General features: G+C 42.8%; 1 protein-coding gene across 1 annotated transcript in view; it reads right to left on the reverse strand.

Annotated features, from left to right (window-relative positions):
• Positions 1–25,756, reverse strand: part of MYO10 (myosin X) — a 213,687-nt gene that overhangs the window by 80,884 nt on the left and 107,047 nt on the right. Inside the window, 13 exon segments of the mRNA XM_025208873.1 lie at positions 592–674; positions 886–954; positions 1,748–1,840; positions 3,844–3,910; positions 4,126–4,226; positions 4,401–4,547; positions 9,937–10,055; positions 11,970–12,099; positions 22,069–22,172; positions 22,993–23,074; positions 23,201–23,214; positions 24,110–24,234; positions 25,043–25,177. Coding sequence (XP_025064658.1) covers positions 592–674; positions 886–954; positions 1,748–1,840; positions 3,844–3,910; positions 4,126–4,226; positions 4,401–4,547; positions 9,937–10,055; positions 11,970–12,099; positions 22,069–22,172; positions 22,993–23,074; positions 23,201–23,214; positions 24,110–24,234; positions 25,043–25,177 — 1,269 coding nt within the window.

Here is a 25,756-nt window from a genome sequence, read left to right on the forward strand (position 1 = left end):
ATGTGCCCAAGAGGTTTTGTGAGCAGCATAAATCCTTTGTGAGAGAAAAGATGGTCCAGTAGTCAGGACTAAGGAAACCTGAGTTCAATTCCCTGTTCTATCACAGACTTCCTACACAACATTGAACAAACCTCTCAAGGCCTCAGGTCCCAGGCCTTGCCTTTAAATTTTGTGCACTCAAAACTACAGCTAAAACTGGGAGAAGCAGACCATGAGAGTTTAAGGAACTCAGAATCAGCTGCCATATGGGATGCATTAAAATGCACACACTCTCACATTCAGTCAAGTGTCTTGAGGATGCAATATATCACGGGTCAGATTCAAATGGCCTTCCTCATGTTAGTTTAGCACCTTGCTTCTACAAAACCCCCACTGAAATCTTCAGGAGTAAGATACTCTGCAATATGAGGGAGGGCATCTGAATCCGACCAAGGCAAGAAGCAGGACCATATTAGGAACTATATTCAAGAGACAGTTATTTAATGCCATTTGCTTGTTGTTCACTTCTCACTAACAGTCTGATATGGTCTAGCTCTTTCTGTCTGCAATGCTAGTTGAAATCAGGACACTTGGAAAGCCACACCTACAGACCTGCTTTCACGTAGCAAGTTCAGAAGATCGTCTCTGAAAGTATCTCTGTTCTTCTCTAAGAAACCCCTGACATCATACTGGACCTATTTAAAAATAAAACACATGGAATAGGCTCAAATAAAAATCCCGGTCATCATGCACCTCTCGCAAAGGCAGTACTGTAAAGAGAATGGAGGGAACAGAAAACTTAATTTAATTTAATTTAATTTGTGAATGGACTTAGGGTAAAATTAAACTGATGCTGAAACACTATTTGGAAGAATGTCAGCAAATGAAAAAAGAAGAGATAATTACCTCCCCAGCATAATGCTTCACTCCAAAGTTGTAAACAGCAACTCTTGGTTTCACATAAAAAGGATTGTTCTAATTGGGGAGAAAAAAGAGTAAGACTAGTTAGAAGAGGGAGAGGGGAATTGGAATAATATAATGCACAAATTTAACACCCTCCTCCCCCCTGACACACCACCAAATCTAGACTGGTAATAGGCCTGCCAGTCTAGAGTTGCTTCAAACACTGTAATTGTGGATTTAGGGTACATAGAAACACATTATACTAAAACTAAATTATCAGGTACAAGTACAGTAGGTGAGAAGGGTCAGTCTCAAACTGTTTTTGTCAGGTCAGGGATTTGCCATATGCTTGTATCAAAGGGGCTCTTATACACTAATTCTGGGTTCCAGAATAAAGGTGGTGAATATGGCAAATGGATTCACAGATTCATAGATTGTTAGGGGCTGGAAGGCACCTTGTAGATCATTGGGTCCAGTCCTCCTGCACTAGGCAGGAAAAGACAACTGGGGGATGGACATTCCAACCTGTCACATCAATGTAAACCCAGAAGAACTCTGGTGAAATCAACATAATTATCCCAGATTTCCATTAGTGTAACTGAGATTAAAATCTGGCCTATTGCAGAACCTTTCTATGCAGCAATCTAGGCATATGCAAAACTCCTTACCCACACTGTTAAAGGAAAGTATAGTTTCAGATGACAAACTTTATCATATCCCCATGGAAGCAAATGCCGTGGCAAGTAACTTCTGCAGGAGTAGGACAAACCCAGTACTTAAAGTAAATATTACGGAAATAAGATATGAATCATGAACTTCCACAGAAGCAATGGTACACTAAATTATTCAGCAAAGCTTTACATACAGAATGCTGGGCATGTAGCTTCCCCAACAAGGTGGAGTCAGTAGCTTGAGGAAAATGGCTCTCTTCATTGGTAAGTGCTAGCAGACCAAGTTTCTTGATCAATGAAGAGAGAAAAAAGATGAATTAGTCCATAGATTGCTTGCATTGATCTTTTCTCTGTCTCAGAAAAGTCCCTGCTATGTGAACATCTTCCTGAGGTTGCTGTCACATAGGATGCATCAAGATAGGAATAAAGAAATCAATAGTTATAAAAACCCTTAGAGGAAACTGCAAAGTCATTATAAAAAAAAGATTCTGTATTCCCTGTGCTGTTTCCAAATGGCAGCTATTGCAGAAGTGAGCACTTTTTGAGTTCTAGCTCTTGTTTAGAGGAAGGGGATTTACTCTCCACCTGTTAAATGAATTATTTCTTGAGTGGGGCAAGAGTCCCACCCCTGTAAGGGCTAAGAATTACAATGGGGCTATGGGTACAAAGGATTTCAATCTGAGGTTGGAGATGCTTCCAAATGGGCCCCAGAGCTGCTCCTGTCATACAGAGTCAGCTCCTGATAGATGCATCCTGTACTAAGACTCCATTAGGTCTTCTAGAGTCTTTCTGGAGCAACCACATTCAAACGTAAGTACCCTCACATTGATTACAATGCTCTGGGGAAGTAGACAGGTAGCACATGGAGGTTAAGTAATTTGCCTTATGCCACAAAGGGTATCACTGTTCAAGCTGGGGCAGAAGCTCTTGAATTACTAGTTCAATGGAATGTGTTTTAACTAAAGGATTACACTGCTCTCTCTTACCACCAACACCACACGCAAACAGCTGTGTAGGTATGTCACTGTAGGGCTGAAATGTAGTTGTAGGTCTAGGAAATCAAGGGGTTTTGGTGATTTCTTATCGGACCAACAGTATAGCTTAGCGGTGCCCAATCTTTTTGCTGGGTGGGCTGGATGGGCAGCAGGCTGGATGTAGCCTGTGCAGGCACGGTGGATACCATCTGGCTGTGCAGAGCGGGGTGGGCGGCAGGACAGCTCCAACACAGCCCTGCAGGAAAAAGGACCTTGACCTGACCCCTTGGAAAGTGAAGGGGGTGGTCTGGCTAGGCTCCAATGCATCCCTGCAGAGAGAGGGTGTGGCTCAGCTCTGCAGGGGAGGGGGCATGGCCAGGCCCCAACCCAATCCCAAGTGGGGAAGGGAGCATGACCATACCCTGATCCAGAAGGTGGGGTGGGGTGGGGTGGGGAGGGAAGGCACAGCCTGGCCCTGCAGGGGAAGGGGGAGTAGCTTGGCTCTGACTGGCTGTGCAAGGATTGGGATATGGGGTTTGGTGGGGGGTCGGGGTGGCCATATTAATAGCCACCAATCCCCTACTGCCATATTTTTGGACCCCTGGTGAGCCCCACAGGCCAGATGCAATGGTTCCACAGACCACATTTGGCCATGGGCTGGAGGTTGAACACCCCTGGCATAGCTGATACAGATACTAGACAAGTTCTGAGCCCAAAGTACCCTTCCTCAGGTCTGCACAGATCCACAAACGTAACGTTTGGCATTCAGGGAAAGCACAAGATACAAAATATAACCCTGTCTTAAAATTAACTCAAGTAGATCATGGGTCTATTGTGATGTTTGCTCTGCTTGTATGTTTTATCCTCTTCTTCCGAACAATTAGGTCCCTTGTTTATTTAAATTAAAAGTTTTTCAGAGCAGGGATTGTCTTGTATTTGCTTTGTACTTGTATATAGCCTAATGAAGTCTCAGCCTCAGTTGGAATACACACATGCTCATAATACATGCCATCTTACTGTAATGCAGGTTGTAAATAATAGTACTACAGTAATATCAAAAAGAGCCTGTAACCAAAAGAGCAGGATTATGTACCCATGAAAATACATTGATTTTGAGGTGATGCACACTATGGACAAGTGTGAAAACTGCTGTACTAAAGATTAATATTTAGATATAAAAAGACAGGCTTCTTGTTGACTATACGTTTCTTTAAAATACCTGCTGACAAAAAGCAGTGCTCTTGTTGCAAGAAATGGAAATATGAATCAACATGGCCATTTCTTCACGCATAGTCAAATTTCAAAAACCGCATTACCTTTTCAATAAGGTCCAAGCACTCTCCATTGTCGGTCCAGTCAATATCTTCCCAAATCAGTCCTTCTCTAGGATAAGCAAAGAGGGAACCACCAGGTTTATAATTACAAATGAATTTTTTGCTATGCCTGTCAGGCAACTTAAAGTGAATCAGTTTGCTTTTAATGAATATGCAGATATAGGTACCTAAAGGAGAAAGGCACCCAAATCCCATTGAACTTCAGTAGGATTTTGGCATTTAACTGCTCTTAGGTTCCTTTCAAGCTTAGGTTGCTGTTCTTACCTGCTGTATTCCAGTTGCTCCAAAGAAAAAATGTGCTTGTTGAAATATTCTTGAAGCTTTTCATTTGCATAGTTAATACTGAACTGCTCAAAACGATTAACCTAGAAGAACACACATATTCAAAGGTAAATACTTTCAAAGCAATGTGTTTAGTAAATAATAAACTGATTTTTAAAAGGTACAAAGCATTTAACAATCCGGTTCTGTCTGATTTGTGGAACATTAAAAAAATACAAAGATTAGAATAATTTTCATAACAATCTTTTGGAACCAACCTCGAAGTTCTCGAATCCAAATATATCTAAAATTCCAATGGACTTGAAGTCATCTTTGCCTCTAATTCTGCTGTTGATTTTTTTAATAACCCAAGCAAAACATTGGGAATAAAGTGCCATAGCCATAGAGTCTCTGCTATCTATTGCCTGTATTGGAGAAAAAATATACATTATATTACTTGTTATCAGAAACAAGTATATGTCAGTATAAGGCAAAGTACAACACACACATCGCCAGGTATATTTTAAGGAGTACAATTAAATTAATAGTGACCAAAAGCCCTGTTATGAGTAGTTACAATTAAATATTTACATTAAATACAAGATAAGATTGCAAGCTCTCGTGAGTTTGGAATGTCAGAATTAAATGTCAATTTTGCTACCTTAATTTGGCCCCCATGGTTTGCAAGTACATTTGTTTTCCCCTCCTCTCATTCCTGGAAACTGCTGAACTCTTTTTTTGGTAAAACTTTCTAGAAATTTTTGCCCAAAGTAGACAGGAAACTTCAGCAGGGAAATTTAACAGAATCACAGAAAAGTAGGACTGCAAGGGACCCTCCAGAGATCATCTAGTTCAACTCCCTGCCTGAGGCAGGATCATCCCTATCCAAACCATCCTAACCAAATCCATTGTCTAAACTATCTAACAAAAACTACACAGTCAACCCGGACACAGCCACAAGATATAACACCCTAACCTGTCAGAGGTAAATCACAGGGACCACAGCAGCCAAAGTCCCGCTGCTGCAAAGGCTGTTAAAATATGCTTAAGCAATTCAATGAAGTGCATTTGTCATGCATTAGCAGGTGCGTGGCTAATAGATCAAAAGAGGTGATGCTCCCCCTCTATGCGGCACTGGTCAGGCCGCAGTTGGAGTACTGTGTCCAGTTTTGGGCACCATACTTCAAGAAGGACGCAGGGAATCTAGAGAGGGTCCAGAGGAGGGCCACTCGCATGATTAGTGGCTTTCGTGATAGACCCTACGGGGGGAGGTTGAGAGAGCTGAATCTCTTCAGCCTTCACAAGAGACGGCTTGTGGTCACCTATAAATTTCTTCAAGAGGTCTTCAAGAGGAGGCTAGATAGTCACCTGGCTGGGGTCATCTGACCTCGGTCCTCTTTCCTGCCAGGGGCAGGGGGTCGGACACAATGATCCATTGTGGTCCCTTCTGACTCTACAATCTATGAAGGGGCCACTCTCCTCACTACAAAGGAAGGCAAAACCCCACATAGTCCTTACCTATCTGATCCTGGGGTAAAATTCCTTGCTGACCCCATATATGGCAATTAGTCTGATCCTGCAGGGAGGGGAAAGACCCTCTAGCCAGGAACCCCCGTATTTAAGTCCCAAAAGGTACACTGTTACAACTCAGTCAAAATCCCGTCTTGGCAGCAACCAACATACAGTGTTCTGAGCTTGATGATGCCTGCCCCCCTCCCAACATATAGCACAGGGGCGGGAAATTATTTTGGGCAGAGGGCCGCTTACTGAGTTTTGGCAAGCCATCGAGGGCCACATGACAGGCAGCCCAGGGCAGATTAATATTAATTTTCTAAATTTTTTAGGGGCCTTGCAGGCCAGATAGAATGGCCTGGCAGGCCACATCCAGCCCCCAGGCCGCATTTTGCCAGCCCATGATATAGCAGCAGCAGGAGAATAATTTCTGTCCTGGCCCCATGTGGCAACCAGCAAAACCCAGAAGCATGGGAAATACTCACAAAGTAACACAGACGTAACTCCTAGATCATCTCTGACCAATGCTTATCTTCTTGAATACCTCCAATGACAGACATTCTACAACTTCCCTAGACAGTATATTCCACTGCTTCACTCTTCTAATAGTAAAGAAGTGTTTCCTGCTATCCAGTCTAAGCCCACTTTCCTGCAACCTCAGCTATTGGTCTGCATACTCCTCTCTGTAGCAAGAAAGAAAAGGTGTTTACCCTCTTCTTTATGGCAGTCCTTCAGATATTTGAAGACTGCTATCATATCCCCTCTTAAGCACCTTTTCTACAACCTGAACATGCCTAGCTCCATCAACCTCTCCTTGTATGATTTGCCTTCCAAGCCCTTTATCATTCTTGTCACCTGCCTCTGGACCCTCTCTAACTTCTCTGTGTCCTTTTTAAAATGTGGAGACCAAAACAATACTCTAGATGAGATCCAACCAGTGCCAAGTATCACCTCCCATGTCTTGCACTGAACACTTGTATTGATGCATCCTAAAAGCACATCCACCTTTTGTGTAGCTACAGTGTGCTGCAGACTTGTACTGAGTCTGATCTACCAAGAGTCCCAGATCCTTCCCTGCAGTGCTGCCATCCAGTCAAATGTTATCCATTTTTTGGCTATTCTTTCTGAGATGTAGAACCTTGAGTTGGCCAACACTGAACTCCATCCTGTAAGCTCCAGACTGGCTTTCCAATTTGTGAAGCTCCTTCTGAATGGTGTTTCTGTCCTCCAGTGTTTGCAGTCCTTCCCAGTTTTGTGTCATCTGAAAGTTTACTCAAGAAGCTCTCAATTCCAGCATACAAATAATTAATAAACATGCTGAACAGTGCCAGGCCCAGCACAGGTTCCTGTGAGACTCCACTTGAAACCTCTAGCCATTCTTATAGCTTCTGAATCAGTTATCTATTCACCTTATAGTAGTTTTGTCCAGCCCACATTTCTCTAATTTAAGAGCTGGTCATGTGGGACCTTGTCAAAAGTCCTGTTGAAATCCAAATACACTATGTCCACAGCTTTCCCTTCATCTACCCAAGCAGTTATGCTGTCAAAGAAAGAGACCAAGTTTGTTTGGCACAATTTGTTTTTTTGTAAATCCATGCTGGCTTCTTATGATCAGCCTTTCCTCCTCAGATGCTTGCAAATGGCCTTCCTTAGGATATGCTCCAGTAACTTCCTGGGTATTGAGTTGATGCTATAGACTGTAGTTCCCTGGGTCTTCCTTTGGCCTTTTTTGAAGAGGGACACTATGTTGTCTCTTTTCCAGTCCTCTGGTACCTTGCCCATCTTCCACATCTTCATTAATATTATTGCCAAGGATTCAGAGATCTCTGACAGTTCCTTCAGTACCACAGGATGAAGTTCATTAGGCCCTATTGACTTGAATTCATTCAGACATATCAAAAACTCTCTCTGACTTATCTTTTGTCTGTTTGTCTTTTAACTGTTATCTCTTTTGTTATCTCCTCCTTCAATGTCTGCCCTTCCTTATGCAAATAATTCTAATTAGGTGCCTAGCGGCAGCCTAAATTTTGTGAAAACTGAGGCAAAGTAGCTGTTGAGTAGCTCCATCTTCTTTGCATCTTCTGTTAAAAATTTGCGCTGGCTATTTGAGAGCAGACCCATAGCTTTCTTGGTCTTTGTTTTCTAGCCAACATACTTACAGAACTTATTTCTGTCTTTAACCTCACTTGCCTGGTGTAGCTCATTGTTTATCTTTGCTTTCCTGGTTTTGCCCCTGAAGGTGTTTCCTATTTTCTGATATGCTTCCATGGTGACCCACCCATTTTTCCAATGCAGTGCCCTTTCAAAGCTTCCAGCCCTTCTGGGCTTCTTTATCCTTCAGTCCCATGGCACCATGCCTATCACTCCCTTGAGTTGGTTGAAATCTAGCATCTTAGTTCTGCTGACCTCATGCTTTCCCCACCTCAGGATTTTGAATTCTATCATATTGTGATTGCTTCCTCCCAAGTTTCCCATCACCTTCACATCTTTCACCAATACTTCACCATTGGTCCAGACAAGATCCTCTAGTCTGTACCAACATACATGATCCTCTAGTTTGTATCCTCAGCCTTCGGAAACAGAAAGTTTTCTTCCATGAAAGTTAGAAACTGGCTCAACATTTTACATTTGGCTGTACTGTTCTTCCAGCAGATGTCCAGAAAATTGAAGTACCATCTCATAACTTCCGGATAATTTTGACACTTCCTTGAAGAGTACCTCATCCACTACATCTCTTTGATTTTGTGGCCTATAATAAATCCCAACTTTTGTTGGGATACAGGCTGTATCTCATCAGTGCTGTATCTTTCACTTTTTTATCTTTACCCAAATGCATTCTGATCTACTATTTTCTTCCTCCTGAACTAGGGAACAAGTATGTCTCTGACATGTAAGGCAGCACCAACACTTGTTCTTCCAACCCTGTCCTTCCAAATCAAAGTGTAGTCCTCTCAAGGTTAATATTCCAGAGAGATCATAGTTCTTTTCACAGGCTGTTTGCTCATTTTATTTGTTCTCCATACTTCTTGTACTTCTATACATCCATCAGATGTAACATGAATTTTGACCCGCTTGTTTCCATTTTTCATTGCTTGTTGTCCTGTGGTCTTCAAGCCCTATCCCAGAGTTGAGCTACTTCTTCCAGTGCTTTCCCCTATGGATTTTTTGCTCTGTTGTTCACCATTCCCCATGGGACCTAGTTTAAAGCCCTTTTTATGAAGTTGGCTGGATGATACCCAAGAGGCTCTTTCCAGTTTTAGTTAGATGTATCCCATCTATTGATAGCAGTCCTCCTCCTAAGCCCTAATGGTTTCAACCTGACAAAGCTAAAAGCTACAGAAAATAGCAGAAAAACAAGTACAGGGAATGCTACCAGCTCTCCCAAGGATTACTGGATGTCAATATGAAGGGATTTCTAAAGACTGGAAAGAGAAATTCTTATCCTCATTGAGCTCTGCATCATGGAGTTTCCTCTCTCCTCACGTAGTCACACTGAAACCAATTGGCCTATTCACGGAAGAAGGTACTAACGGGAATAAAGGAACACGGCCCCCCCAAAATATTAAATACTGTCAGCACTATGGATTTCTGCAACACTGCTCACAACAATCATGCAGGCATCATCTCATTTATGCTGGTTTAAAATCTCTTGGTAAACCTGAATGCCCTTTCCGTGCGAAACATACCACCCTGTTTCCCTTCCTGCTACTCCCAATGGAAGAAACATACGTCATGACCCTGCATGCTATTCTTTCTTATTCTCCTTCTCTCAGTCTCTTCTCAACACCCACCCTAAAAGGCTTGCAGAATAGACTGAATTTTATTAGAGAATGTTAAGAGTTATGAACCAAAGCTGCCATAAGCCATAAGGGAAATACAGAGTGCCCAAGCGAGGGACTAACATATCTAGGTGAGGAGGGGAACACAACTAGGTTACAGAAAATATGCTGGGTAAAACTGTCCTTGCCCCTTTTCCTACTTCTGTTGTTGATGTCCTAACTTATGCCTTGATCCTGCTCTGGGATCTGTTCACCTGGACTCCAGCCCCAAGGTTCACTGGACTCTACAATGGTACAGGGTTAGTGAAACACCACTGGAAGATCAAGATCTTTGGCAACCAGGGATTTCATCTTTCTTATACTGTATTGCCTGTTGCTTTTGAATGTCAAATTCCCACATACTTGAATTGAGGAGTTAGCGATTCAGCATAATCCTTTACTTCAATTGATTTATGTGGTTTTTACATGAGCCAAAGGTAATATTGCTCTTTGCTGAACTGTATTCCAAGAGATTTGTCCTTACCTGTTGTATACTGAGAGGTGTTAAGATTTCTTCTCCCCTGAGTATCATTGATCGTTGTGTTAATGCTTCAGACAGCTGTGTTGAGTCCAGCCCAAGTAACTCTGCGGATCTACCCAGAGCTAGCAACAAAAGGTGTAATAAAAAATATAGAATGGTGTGATATTCTCTCTTGCTCACTCTCTCTTTTTTATTAATTACTGTATTTATAAGTGAAACTAAGCTGGCAGAGACAGCATCTGTGCTGTGGACACCAGCAACCCACCTGCCTCCCATATGAGGGGGTGAGCTGGGAGCACAATTGAGCTCCAGTCTCAGGAATTACAAGCAGCTCCCAGACACCACTGCATCTAAGCGCGGAAGCAGCAAAATGTTTAATTTTTCATTTTCTTTGTTCTGTGCATTTCAGAACACTGTGTTTGTCTACTTCATTTGCATGATTTTCCCTCCAGAAGTCAAGTCAGTCATTTGGGCAGTTTCCTCTTTATCAGTGTGGTATCAGACAGAAATGGAGGACAGAAACAAATTTTAACAGGAAGGAAAATGCACCGGTAACTACAGAAACAGAAGAGTAGGTGTCTGGTACAGTTCCTGAAAACACAACTCCTTTTTGAAACTGACTATATTTCAAGGCAAAAATAGCCATTTAAAACTTGCCATGAGAAATTATAAACAAAACAGTCTTTCACAAGGATCTAGTTACTCCTTAGAATTCAGCTGTTAATGCATCCTGCTGCAGCATATTTATGTAAGCTCAATTCCTATTAATTTTCAGAGTCAATCGATACCATTTATTAATGTCTAGACATTCAACTTGGAGCATCAACGCTGATATATTGTGTTGAAAATTCACTTGCAACAAAATCAATATGATAGTTGACTAAGTTGCTTATATCTCTGCCGTGCTCCCAAAATAATAGGATATAAATATTATTAATATGCATTGTAGGAAGAAGTCAATTTAAACACTATGAGTTTATTGTTTAATCTATTCTTAATGGAACTAGTAAAAAAATTCAAATGTAATTTTGGATAAAGAGATCTAATCCTTCTGAGTTTGTCCCTAACAATGTGCTTCAACTTCTTCTGGAACACATGAATGTTTTTAGTTATCCAATGTGGAATTTGCCCTAAATGTTCATCTTAATTTGTATCTTGCCATTATTTATGCTACTGGTCACCAACCAGTGGATTTCGATCCACCGGTAGATCCCAGAGCCTCTTGGAGTCAATCCAAGGTTGGGGCCTGAGTGCCCGCGTGCATGCACATGTGCACCCCCACCCAGCAGGTCAGTCTGGAGGTGAGGGCTAGGTAGAGGCTCCCACAGTGAGGGACAGCAGAGGCAGGAGCAGGGGTAAGCTGAATGGGGCCCCAGCCAGGTGGGACTTAACTGCTGGGGAGGCATGCCCCCAAATCATTTTTTCGCCCTCTGCCTCAATCTGTCCCACCCCCCCCTTTCCCTCTCACAGATTTACCTGCTGGGCTGGGGGAGTGGCAGTGCACGGTAGATCTTGGGTTGGTTTTAAATGCCGAAGGTAATCTCCTACTTTAAAAGGTTGGAGACCACTGATTTATGTCATAAAGGGGCAACACTATTGCTCTTTACCACATGGAAAACTAGTATGTTAAAGGCTCTGAAATTCAATCTGATCAATTCATCACTTAGACAGTTGTAGCTGTACTTTTGCTAATAAATTGTGAAAGCCATGATGAAGGTAGAAGTGCACAGAGGTAGCTATTTAGGAATGTAAGCACTTGTTTGAGTCCTATCAGTTGAAGGAAAGGGTTCCAATTCAGGACAGCACTTTGCAGCAGGTTCAATAGGTAGGAGGTGGCTGGTAGCTTTCCTAAATTACAGCCAGAGTTAGTGGCAGAGAGTAATTTGCCTCATCTACTGTAAAACAACACTGCAATCATGATATACAAATCTTGAAGGCAAATCATGTTTTTTTTTCTTTGTGCTTAACATAAGCAATTAGTCTAATTTAATTACCCCAAATTAGTTCCATGCAGTAAAGGACTCCAGCCTTCTCACCTGTTTTGAAGGACACCTGTGCTCCACCAGCTGTGATAAATTCAATGTTCCCTAGGTGCAGAATACCAGCTAGCAGCCTAAGGACGTCATGCACCTCTTCCTTGGTGAATTGCATCACTTGCATTGCCATCTGGGGAAAAAAAATCTTTAAGTGAGTGTTTTGGTTTGTTGTTGAACCAAAGACTGAAGACAACAATAAGGGATGAATGAAAAGCAACTGCCAGAGTTACGCAGCATTTTGCATTCAGAAGACGAGTTAATAGGAACAGAGGCACAGACAGAGCAAATATATGCTTTGTACTCTGTCTCTCCACAGAAGTGTTTAACATGTTACGTGGATAACTTGAGGAACACACAGGACCCCATTAAGAAGTTTTTTCCTGAAAAGTGTCAATCCTAACTAGCTTTTCGACTTCAACAGAACTACTCACAGGATTAGTTGTTTAGAACTCAAATATTTGTTGGCTTAGGGCTAGACTGAACAAGCTCTCTAGCAACTGAGGGCCTCCCTTGAAATTTTCCAGATTTGGAGAAACCAAATATGGAAAGAAAATACAAATTCTAGATCCTCCTCCTTGTCTGTGCACTGCAACTTCATTTTATTTTCTAAAATCATTGGGCTTGTATAATACTCTACAGAGAAGCAGAGTGAGACGGGTTTTTGTGGAGATGAATGGATTTAAGATTAAGCAATGCCAGAATGATCAAGTGTACACCAGGGAGGAACCCCTCCCTCCCCCCCCCCCCCCAAAAAAAAGAACCCAAACAACTTCATCTCTATCTAAAGAAACATACTAAAGCAGGAAGAGAAGAAACCTATTTTGTTCAGCGTAGATGTAGATAGTGACTGTAAACCTCTGAGAAGGGCTTGTATTTCCCAAACATCTCTTTAGAGCACACTATTCTGGAACCAGGGTGTATAAATTCACCACAGGTGAGTGTGTGCACTTGATGAAACAGCGTTAATCTGAGAAGTACAGCATGTGACATACCTGAGTATGGCTCTTTGAACTGGATATGTGTTGCACTTCTGTGCATGTACGATTATATGTTGTGACCAATGGTCATCTTTTTGTAACAATGATGGGATCATTGTTGACTGTGGCTATTTGATTACTGTAAAGTAACAGGTACCTATATGGCTGCTCTTGGTTTCCTTTGCTCCTTTCCCAAAGGAATTCTAACCAAAGACATCCAACTTCGGGGTTTAGAGCACACACTCTCTTCACTCCTCCCTTTCACACCTCTTATTTTTTATAATGGGGTCATCCTGTTCCCTGTGCCACAGCTCCATCCACACCCTTGCAGTGTGGTATATGGAATGTACCTTTAAGGGGCCAGCAGTGGGATGACCCAGTCTTTCCCCCTGATGCCCTGTGGGTGTGGTTTGTGGTGGTGGGTAATTGTAGTTCTCCCTGCAAGCTGTGAGCATGGGAGTTGCTGAATGCTGTTCCTAATAAAGATAAAGCTATTTGCCACCCCACTGGTCTCTGCTGAATGGTGACTTGAGGACAGAACCCCAAAGGCATGGAAGTCTGAGTGAGTACCCCATCCCTGGAACCCAATGGCGTAGAACAAACATTATATGGTGTCAGAAGTGACCTGTCTCTCGGATGAGTCACCACCAGCCTGATTAAGGGGGTTACAATTTTCATTCAAAGAGAAAAAAAAAGGACCATTTCAAACCTCCACCAGCATTATCCTTTACTGGAAATCTTGGGGAGAATTGGAGGAGATGGGAACAGAAGCTTCGATTATACCTTGCAGTTGAAGAGGCAGAGGATTATAAAATTGCAGTCATGCTTTACTGCATTCGGGATAAAGCCCTAGAAATTTACAACAACATGCACAGGGTGTTTGCAGACCCTAATAACAAAACCCTTACAGAGGTGCTTGTAGCGTTAAAGAACTATTGCCAACCCCGAAAAAACCCCTGTCTTTGAAAGGTATCAGTTCTGGCAACTTGGATACAATGAGGCTGCAGGCATAGATGATTTTGCTATAGAGCTCAGAAGCAGAGCACAGCATTATGAATTTGGACTTGCTGAGGATGTTATGTTGAGGGACAAAATTGTCTTCAGCATAACTAACTACAAACTCAAAGAAAAGCTTCTGAAAAATCCCTCCCTCACCCTGGCACAGGCTGTGGATATCTGCACAGCAAAGGCTCTCACAAGTGCTCAGGCCCGAGTTATGTCTGCTGAAGCAAGCTTGCATACAGTTGAGCAAAAGCAAAGCTTCCAGAGCACTTTGCAAAAACAAAGCAAGTCATCAGTGAAGTTTGTTCCACGGGAGGGCAATCAAGTTAACAAAGGCAGAGCCTGCAAAAAGTGTGGAAGCACACACAAGCCTCTGTGCTGCCCAGCTTTTGGAGAAACTTGTTACAAACGCTGGGGAGTGAACGACTTTGCAAAAATGTGCAAATCAAAGGGAGAGGCTCCAAAGTCTGCAAAAGGAGTCAGTACCCTATATATGGGTGCAGTGTCTGCAAAGCAGCACTCACAGACCTTTGATAACCAGAAGGCCTGGTATAGCACAGTCATCATGATTGCTGGCTTGCCAGTTGCTTTTAAGTTAGATACTGGAGCAGAAGCAAGCACTATCCCAGCAGATGTAGCAAAGGCTTTGTAAGGCAAAGTACGGAAGACTCCAGTTCATGTTACATTGGTTGCATTTGGGGGTACACACATCAAACCACAAGGTGCAATCATTGCACACTGCAAATCTGGTGCTAATGTATCTGTTTAACTTTTTATATAACAGACAATAGTGACCCACCAATACTTGGTAAGGTGGCATGTACCACCTTAGACTTTATCAAACGAGTCCATGAAATGGCCCTGACAGCACCTGCAACCAAGGCAGACCTTCTGAAACTATACCAGGATATTTTTGAAGGTTTGGGCCAATTTTCTGATACCCACCACATCTATGTTGACCCAGCAGTACTACCAGTTGTGCATGGATGTAGAAAAATTCCCTATGCAACCCTAGGCAAGTTGAAGCCTGCCCTTGAAACGCTGGAAGTTGTGGGAGTCATTACAAAGGTGACCACACCCTGGGTCAATAGCCTTGTGATCACCAGGGATCTGGGTTTTCCGTTTCTCATGGAAAAACAGAAAACCACGGATTTCCCCTTTTTATCAGAGAAGACGTGGATTTCTCCTTTTAGCGGAGAAACCCACGGATTCCCTGCTTTTGCAAAGAGCACTGCAGACTGGTTGAGCTCCAGCCTGCAAGAGCTGTTTCCAAACAGGGCAGGAAAGCCCCAGTCCTGCCTGAAGGGGGAGAGGGAGGGGGAAGGGCAGGGCCTGAGGCTTTCAGTCAGCCACAGCTCCGCTCAGCTCAGCTTCACTCTTTGTTCCTGGAGCCTGAGCTAAGTGGGGCTTGCAGGGGCCTGGGGGCCCCTCTGGCAAGGCTGGGGGGTTGCGGGTCATGGCTAGGGGAAACGAGGAGCTGGCCCCACCTCTACCTGAGCAGGCGGCAGCAGTAGGGGAGCTAGCTCCATGCTGCTTTTGCTATAGCTGCCTGCTGTTGGGGGCAGGGAGCTGCAGACTTGGGTCCCTAGCTCCATAGCCCTGGCAGCTGGGGGCCCCCTCTGGCAGGGCTGGGGGGCAGAGGCTGTGGGTGGGGGGCAAGAGGCACAAGTAGGCAGGGGGCTGTTGTGGGGGCAGTGAGGGGCACCACTGGGGAAAGCACTGGGGTGGGGGTGAGGAGCACCAGCAAAGCTAGAGGGGGCTTCAGGGGGTTTTTAATTTTAATAATGGATTTTGAGAGCGAATGTGATTTTTTGTCAGAGAATTTGTGATTTTTTTTTTTTTATCAGAGAAAACCATGGATCCCTGGTGAACACACAAAAGAAGGATGGTTTGCTATGACTTTGTCTAGACCCACGAGACCTCAACAAGGCAGTGCTCAGTGCTGCACTTTTGGATTCCCACTGTAGAAGATGTGCAAAAGAGCTTGTCAGGTAAGAAGGTGTTCACCTTTCTTGATGAAAAGGGCAGTTGCTGGCAAGTCAAATTGGACAAGGAATCGGCAGAGTTGTGTACCTTTAACACCCCATGGGGGTGGTACCACCTTCAACTGCCTTCCCTTTGGTGTTAAGTCAACTAGCAAAGTATTCCAACATACGAATTATGAGTGCTTTGGTGACATTCCAGGAACCCACATAATCACAGATGACATGCTCATTGCAGTGGCTACCAAAGAGGAGCATGACACTATCCTGAAACAAGTCCTGGAGAGAGCACGTCTGAAAGGAGTAAAGTTTAATAAGGACAAAATACTGTTTTTAGTCAACAGCGTTAGGTATATGGGCCATATCCTCTCAAAAAATGGTGTTAAACCAGACGATGACAAAGTGGAAGCCATCAACAGGATGCCCCCTCCAAAAGACAAAAAAGGCCTTCAGAGACTCCTTGGAACCATTCAGTGATTGATGCACTACATCCCATGAGTCGAGCCTGACGGCCAAGCACTTCTCAGGAATGACATTATCTGGCAATGGAGACCCAAGCATCAAGCAGCCCTGGATAAGCTCAAGCAAACCATCACAATGGCACCTGTGCTCAGGTAGCTCAACCCAGCAGAGCAGCTGGAAATCCAAGCCAAAGACAGCTTTGCAGCATGTCTGTTTCAGCAGAATCAACCAATTGCATATGCTTCGAGGGCTCTAACACAATCCCAGATAAATTATGCGCAGATTGAAAAAGAACTTCTGGCAACTGTCTTCACCATGACGAAGTTCCACCAATATGTATATGGCACCCAGGTACGGGTCCAGCCAGACCACAAACCCCTGGAAGCAATTTTTGCGACGCCCATAGGAAAAACTCTGGCATGGCTGCAGAGGATGCTGTTGCAACTCCAAAAATATGACATCCAGATTCACTATACCAAAGGCAAAGACGTGTTAACGGCTGACACGCTTTCTAAAATGTGATTCACGGTCTGACAGAAACAGAACCACTCAGTGACCAGTTACTCCAGCAGTTACAGAAGCACATTAAGTCTGACAAAGAACTACAAACCCTCAGAGCACAGCATCTTAATGGATGGCCAAGCAGACAAAAACAAGTCAAACCTGAACTAAAGCCCTACTGGCCTCTCAAGAGACCAAATCCGGTCTCTGAGAGGCCAGGATGATTCAGGATGATTTGCTTATGATTGGGCCGAAAGTAATCATTCCAAGTTGTGCAAGGACCAACATGCTGACACTGCTTCACTTGCCCCATCAAGGCATACAATGGTCGAAAGCGTGAGGTTGACAAATCATGTATTGGCCTAAAATTAATGCCCACATCGAGCAATGGATTGCGAATTGTGCACCTTCTCAAGAGCTCCAACCCAATAATCAGAAAGAGCCCATGATCTCACATGAGATCCCAGACCTGCCTTGGCTAAAATTGGCAGCAGACATTTTTGACATACGGGGACAGTCTTATTTGATCAGAGTCGACTATTACTCCAAGTACCCTGAAGTTTTGCACCTGTCAGACAAAACAGCTGGCATGGTAGTAGCCAAAATGAAGTCTGTTTGCTTGCCATGGCATACCTAAAGAAATTGTCTGTGATCAAGTGTCATTTGCAAGTCACACGATGAAACAATTTGTGACTGACTGGGGCATAACCATCACCCAGTCTAGCCCAGGTTACCCACAACCAATGGTCAAGCTGAACATACAGTTCAGACCATCAAATCGATGTTTAAAAAGACTTTGCAGGATGGCTCTGCTCTATATCTGGCTTTACTCAATCTGAGGAACACGCCCATTGCCGGTCTTGAGTACGCTCCAGCGCAGCTTCTGATGGGGAGACCTTTGCACAGTACCCTCCCTGCTACAATGGTGGTGCTAACTCCTAGACTAAATGCCTCCCACAAGTTGCAGAACCTTCAAAGGTGCCAAAAGGAGCACTATGACCACATGGCTGCATTCTTGCCACCTCTACAAGAGGGGGAGAAAGTAAAGATGCAAACAAGTACAGTTTGGACACCAGCATCTGTCACGGCAAAAAGGGATGAACCACGCTTCTATGCAGTAACAACCCCTAGAGGTAATGTCTACAGGAGGAACAGAAAACACTTAAGAAAGGATTACTCATCAATACCAGCAGAACATGTTGAGGTACCTCAAGAGATGGCAGCAGAACAAACTTCAGAAGAAGAACCAGACCACCATGAGCAAGAGTTTCACCACATTCCAGAGAATCCACCAGTACCCACAGAGGAACCTGATGACACCACACAAACTAAGAGTGGATGTGTGGTGAGGTTGCCTGTGAAGTACAAGGATTATATAATGGGATGGCGGTAAATGCTAAACCCCACCAGTGAGCCAAGTGCTAGCAACCTCTGGCTCCACGATCCTGAAATGTTCCGAGTTAAAGTAGCACCTGATGAACATCTAGCTGTTTAAGAGGGAGCTCCCAGAGTAAAGAAGTGGGGTGTGGTATATGGAATGTACCTTTAAGGGGCCAGCAGTGGGATGACCCGGTCTCTCCCCCTGATGCCCTGTGGGTGTGGTTTGTGGTGGTGGGTAGTTGTAGTTATCCCGATAAGCTGTGAGCGTGCAAGTTACTGAATCCTGTTCCTAATAAAGATAAAGCTGTTACTACCCTACCGGTCTCTGCTGAATGGTGACTCGAGGACAGAACCCCAAAGGCATGGAGGTCTGAGTGAGTACCCCATCCCTGGAATCCAATGGCATAAAATAAAAGGAGAACAAGCCACCACTGAGGCTAAAAAGAAAGAGCTGCTGTTAATATCAAATCTAACAGATGCCAGGAGATTTATTTATAGTTATTAATTTTATAGCACCATAAAATTATAAATCTAGTTAGACCCCTGCACAATATGGATCACACAGAACTTCATCCAATAATTTCATTGGTCCCAATGTATTTTAACAACTTATACCTCTCCAGAGAGGTATAAGCTAAAGAGGTATTTTGTAAAAGGTCAGACTTAAATCACAGAACACATGTATGTACGTTCATATGTGTACCTGTGTATAAATTCACAATGCAAATCCCTGCCCTGATGGAAAAGAACCTTTCAAAAACAAAGAGCAGAAAAACATCTGAAGGGAAGAATCATCATCATCCAGCCTCCAGGAGAAGATCACTGGAGTTCATACAAATGAAAGACAGAAGAAGTAAGTAAAAGATGGTGAAAGGAAACGTATAAGAATATAAGGCATCAGGGAAGATGAAAGGAGGCAAGAACAAGAACTCATAACTGAAAGCTTCTCTGTCCTTCATCGCCAACTGGAAAGCAGATTGGAAAAGTCTCAACTGTGTGTCCCAAAGATCACCCAAGCTTCTGCTACTAGAATACTTTAGGATGCAAGCTTAATATGTCAAGTTAATGTCATGCTCTACCTGCTTTCGGCTGATTAGTGCAACTTAATGTCATGCTAATCAACCCAAGCTATGTGACCATGATGTGGATTATTGCCAACTTCTGCAAAAATATTTTACCATGAAATTAAGTAGCTAGGTAATAGCAAATCTTCATAAATGACAGCTTGTAAATAACATGGAAAAAATATTAAAATGGTTAGACAAAAAGAAGTTTGGGAAAGCTATTCAAAATGGTCCAGGCACATTACATATCTGATCATTTTTATTGGTTTCTAGAACTAAGAGATATAAATAGTAACATCTGTCACATACTGAAATGATGGCAACACTAAGATAAGCAATTGATAATTATGGTAATAAGAGATGGCTAATTATCGCAACTAACTTCTGAATCTAATATTGCTGCAAAAGCCAAAATGATCCAGAGAAAGCGTCAGTTAGGGTATCCTTTACATCAGGGTGTCCATGTAAGTAACCATATTCTGTGAGTTAATTCAAATCCCCAGATACTTGGAAAAATTCAATACTTGGGAAAATAAGGTGTGTAGTAAGCACAGCTGCAAGAGTTTGGAAAGCCACAAAAATCCAAATGCTACTTCTGACTGTCACAACCCAAAAGGTGTGATTTTTATTTGTGTGTGCTTCAGCACTGCTAAATTGTCCCCGCTAAATTGCAAGCTTCCTTGCACGGTGGAGTTTTCTGCTGCAAAAGAGAATCCCGGTGCAAGGGAGAATTTCCCGCCGATTTGAAGCTTTCTTTGCAGGGTGCATTTCTTTGTTGCAGCACGGAAATGCTCGTTGCAAAGAGTTCCCGCCATTTGTATGTAGATTTGGGTCCCATTATTGGCCAGTTCTAAATTATTCACACGTGGCGGCTAGTGATTGGCTTGCTAGCCGTAGAAGAGGCTTGAGTGGTTTCCGCCCAAGTTGGAGGACTCCATGAACAAGGGAGGAGGAGACTTCACGCTGTGTGAAGATCTCTAAGCGCTGCGGATCCTCACGGACCCAGTGCATTTGAAGCAGGCTACGGAGATCTGATCAATCTCTAGCCTCTCCCCGTCGCCGACAGCATTCCTATACGTACCCCACCCGTGCGCAAAAGAACTGGACCCACGGAGCCTAGCAAACTTCGTGTGAGTTGGTTCAGAGCTCTTCCGGACGAGTACTTTCTTCGGCTGATGCGACGGGCTCGCGTGTTCAGAGCCTTCAGCCGGATTGGGCTAGAGTTCACGAGTCTAGAACTCTTGTCCGCCTCTTTCCTTTTTCTTCTCTGTAACTGCAACTGAAGCAAGCTTTCCAGCCTACACCACTGCCATCTCGGTGTAAGTAAACAATCTTTTAAACTACTGATATGCGTCCGTGCCTAATTCCAGCGCGAAAGCCTCCCCTCTCCGCCCCCGCGTGCCCGGGCTGCTGGCCACAGCCCGCGTGCAGCGCGAAAAAGGGCTCGGGGCGCACCCGGCCCGCACACTGACCTAATACTCGATACTAGGTATTAGAAATACTTCATATTTCTTTATTCAGTAAACAGTATGTAATGCACACAAAGCCTTCTAATGAGTGACGCAATGGAAATGTACATACATACAGTTTCAAACACCATGGGATTTTATCTTCTTCCAGTAAGAAAATGTTTATGCTCCCGTAAAAGGCAGGCTTCTCTATGATTGCTCTGTACTTTTCGATGACAATTTTGTATGAACTAGTCCCAGAAGAACAAGCAGCAGCAGAAAAGAAAGTGATTCTTTTCTTTGATATGTTTAAACAATCAACCCTCATCCTGTACACAGTCTACAGTGGAGAAGCCATCTGGTTTGTTCCAGAAACTACAAGCTTGCACAAAGCACATGCTCACCAGCCAAGAAGGGGAGGGTGCTGGGGGAAAAGCTCTCTCACTAGGATGGTAGTAAAGCACTGGAACAGGTTACCCAGAGAGGTTGTAGAATTTCCATCTTTGGATGTTTTTAAGAGCAGGCTAGACAAAACCTTGGCTGGATGACTTAGTTGGAGATGGTCCTACTTCAAGCCAGAGGTTGGACTAGATGACCTTCTGAGGTCCTTTCCATGCCTAATTTCCTATAATTCTATGACAAGCTATGAGGCACTTGTCTGATTCTTTAAAGAAACATGAAAACAAACCATTGTGTGCAGGTTCCTGGTAAATTACTTATAAAATGAAAAGCTTTACACATCGTTTACCCACAGATCCCTTATTCTAGCATTGTATGTTCCCATAGGGCTAAAAACCATCGTGGCGTGAAGGAATAAGGACTGTATTTACTCCATAAAGTGCTTTCTCCACCACAAGGAACTCACACAGCCATGAATAAACATTTCCTCTGCCATAAACACCTATGCTGTCATTCTAGCTAAAACAGGGGTGGAAGGTAAAACTGATAGTTTTCTACACAATATTATCTTCCCCTTAATCAGGGAGCTGCTAGTAGTGATAGAAGAGTGGCTTCAAACATTTCAGTAATTTTCCTGAGGCTCGTGAAATGTATGAAAGAAAATAAATCACCCGAAGCAAGTATAGACTCTGTTCCTCTATGAAGGGAGTTGATTCCCATCTTGAGTCCCATGGAAGCCAATGGGACTGCATGGAGTCCCTGTCATTCTGTAAGAGCATGGCTGTAATTAGCTGCAGTTCATGAGAGCTTTCATTCAACCCACCAACACAAAAAGCTATGACATTTGTCATCCTTAAAGCATGTAGAACACTGAAATAACTCACAATGACTTCTCTGAAGGAGTCTGCATCATTGATTGTCTTATCCGCTATACATTTGGACTGATTCAGGTAATGGTAGTTCTCTGGTACAGATAAGTAAAATGCCTCTGCAAAAAGCAAAACAAAAATCAACACCCAGGATGTTAAAGAAATGGAGAATGTATTTGCTTGAGATACGCATGAGTAGGAATACAACACACCAGGTATATCAATGGAAAATGGGGCATTCATTGGTTAATTTTTGCTAAGCCCTACCCCCGGGCTTAGTTGGCTAACTTTGTATCGCATGTAACTTAGTTGTGTTCCCAACCTCACCCCCATCCTTCTATTGTTAGTCCCTCGCCCGGGCGCTCTGTATTTCCCTATCGGCTTTGTCATCTTTTTTTTTGGATTTACAATCCTAAACATCTTCTAGTAAAAGTCAATCTGTATAACACTGTGGCCTATACTTTCCAGCACAGACAGAAAGAGTTGGCCAAAAGAAATGTTGCTGACAGTCACAGACAGTTTTACATATGAATTAATGTAATTTCTCTAGCTAGGGGGTTAGTCTTCATAAAAGAGGCTGAAATGGCAAGATTCCTTCCATCTCTCCTTCCCATTGAATTCCCTAGTACCCTGCAGAAATACTCTACCTGGAAAGTGTGACCTGTGCTTGTCCCCAGACAACTCTCCCAAAATCATACTCAGTCTGAAGCAGCTGGGAATACAATCCCCAAGGTCCTGGTGACACTTGTTCAGATGAGCTCATACTGGCCCAATGACTTCAAATTGAATAAATAACTTCCTCTTTGTCAGGTTACTAGATTACCCCAGTTAAAGTACACCACACTGTCACTGTGTTTTGTGACTGGCTGAAATGCTCCTGCCAAAGAGCCACAGGAGCCACTGCAAACAGTTGTGTGAGCAGTGCCCTGTTGCACTCACCTTTCTCCTCCTCTATCCCTGCCAGCAGCGCATAGAATATATGATAATTTCTTTCTCCAGGGTTCTGCCTTACTACACGGTTCTGTCAAAACAAATGAAGTTTACATTTATAGAGAATTGTTTTTAAAGAGGATGTATTCACCCGCAATATTGGAAGAAGGCTATTCAATAAAACAAAAGAACCGGATGAAAACAAATGTTGACTTACTTTTTCTAATAAATCTTCAGGAGAGAAAGAAAAAACAGTCAAGGAATAAAAACAGTAAAACCAATTGTGTAAAGAACATTGATTTACAAATACCTTAGAGTGCTTTAACCTCAGGAGAATGTCCATAACTGATGCCTTCAACCAGTTCTAATCCCCAAGAGTTTTTTCAACAAAGAGTAATAGAGTGTTGTTGCCATGTTCGGGCAAACAAAGGTTTGGAGTGACACACTTTTCCTACCTTCTTGTTTGCTGGTTAATTTGGCATTTGGTCTAAAAATGAAATTCACCCCACTGCAGAAACACTATTTGTCCCAAGACCTACAGCAGAAACATCACTCGTCCCAAAAATGCAGGCAAGATGCAGCTAAACTTCTACTGCCAGGGTTCTGGCTACTGGGCAGGAAAAGCAACTACAATCATCCACAGTTCTGTGTATAACCTATGCGCCATACTTAGCCTTTATAACCATGAATTCTGACAGATGTGTTACAATTACCTCAATCTTCAGTGCTCTATATTGAGCTGGCACACAGCTCAAGTACAGAGGACATGGATGTCCCCTGTGCAGCAAAACAGCCTCATACGGCAGGACCTCGGCAGCTTCATATGAGTACAAAGCTTTCTCCACCATTATGTCCATAGATACACTTCTCAAGGGCTGGTGAAGGCCTGGCAATCTCTTTTCCCAGGGAATTAAAGATATTTTTAGCTCCATTCCACAGATGCACATTCATCTAATAACAAAAATAATAAGGAAGGCAGCTTGTACACACACACACAAAGAAAATCAGAACACTTGTTTAACACTACCCTGGGTAGGCATGGAAGGACAAAAGCAAAGGCTGACCAAAGAAGAGGTACACTTGCATTGCTGTAAAATATGAGCCAATAAAAAAGAATGGAGGATACAATCTACAATTCTTCCTCCCTGAATGTTTCCTTTCTGACAGATGTTCAGCTGAATAAACTTCCCAAAGCGACTTGAGTTGTTGTTGTAAACAGTCTTTGCGTTACCAAAAGCTTCCATAATCGGGCTGTAAAAATAAGAAAGAATTATATGAAGTATTAATTTGTGACTGCCATGCCAACTAGCACAACACTGCATTCCAGTGCTTGCAAAATGACATTATCCCGCATCAATTCCAGTTTGCACATTATCTTCCACAATGGCCGCACCCTTGGTCATTGTCTACATTTACATTGTTCTAAGTGTTATGTGTGTCCATACTCAGAATCTTCTTTCAGTCCATCTGAGTGTGGGGCAGATGAACTTGGCTACGCACTTCCTCCTATTTACTGACCAGCATATCATATATGGTATATCGTATATATAATATACAAATCACTTGACGTGGATTTTTTTAATAGCAATAAATCAAAACAGTGAGTTCTTACTGGAGCACATCTTTACCAAATAAGGAAGAGAGCTATCAGTCCTCTTAAGTGTCTCATTTCTCACAAGTTTTAAATCATTGTAGTTCCACTGAGTTTTGGTTTAGTTTAAATATATAGAGAGTTGTAGTTTAAAACATAAAGGGGAAATAGTAGACAGAGAATTTGAAAATTTATAACAAAACAAATCTAAGCATATTCCTCACACATCCAGAATTGCAGTTTCCAAAAAAAAATTTGCTGTCCAAGAATCATGACATTAGAGATGAAAAAGCCTATGGACACATCAGTCCATTTTGTGGATGCCAAGGAAACATCATTCTGCAATGCATTCTCCACTGTTTTCTCTTAAGTCTAGCTTTAAATATCTCCTGCTTCCACAGCCATATTTCTTGCTTATTAACTATTGTGCAGCATTATAGACCACATATGGTGATATGAATGTGATACCTGCTCTCGAGAATAGCTTGCTCCACACAGGAGGTTTTCTCCTTACAAGACAGCTCCAGTGAATGTTGGCTCATGGCAGACAAAAACTTGAGAATCAGTTTAGTGCTTTCTGTCTTACCAGCACCACTTTCACCACTGAAAGAAAAAAAAAATCCAAGTTTCTACTTTGTCCAGGCTCACTGGGAGTAAATCCTTGGCCACCTCAAGGGCACCCATAAGCTAAAATAAAAGGAGTGATTAGACAAGGTTGTCAAATGTTGGTAATTCAAATAAATAACATCTAAACCATTGAGACCTTCATATGGAGCAAGGAGGCATTATCCTTTAAAAACTGCTGTGAAAGTAACCACAAACCATGGGGATACACTGCCATGGAGGCCTCCATTACGTTTCTTGTATGAGGATAGCTGCGGAGGAGGAGTCTTGCTTGAGAAGGATCGTTATTAACAGGTTGTATGAGGTCATCCTTGCAAGCTTTCTGGCATCGTGTACATAAATACTATTACTACTGTTCATACTAATGTTAATAATTAAGTTTAATTTCCCTAGAGAGACAGGCCTAATGTATCAAGACAGACTCTGGTATTTCAGTTAGATACTCCCACGTGAATCAAGAGAAAACCTATACATTTATTCCCCCCTCCTTTTTTGTTTTAACATACAGTGTTTGCATACACAGAAACATTTTTTTTTATATATATATATATATATATA

Source organism: Alligator sinensis, unplaced genomic scaffold, assembly GCF_000455745.1.
Source record: "Alligator sinensis unplaced genomic scaffold, ASM45574v1 scaffold791_1, whole genome shotgun sequence".
Taxonomy (NCBI): domain Eukaryota; kingdom Metazoa; phylum Chordata; order Crocodylia; family Alligatoridae; genus Alligator; species Alligator sinensis.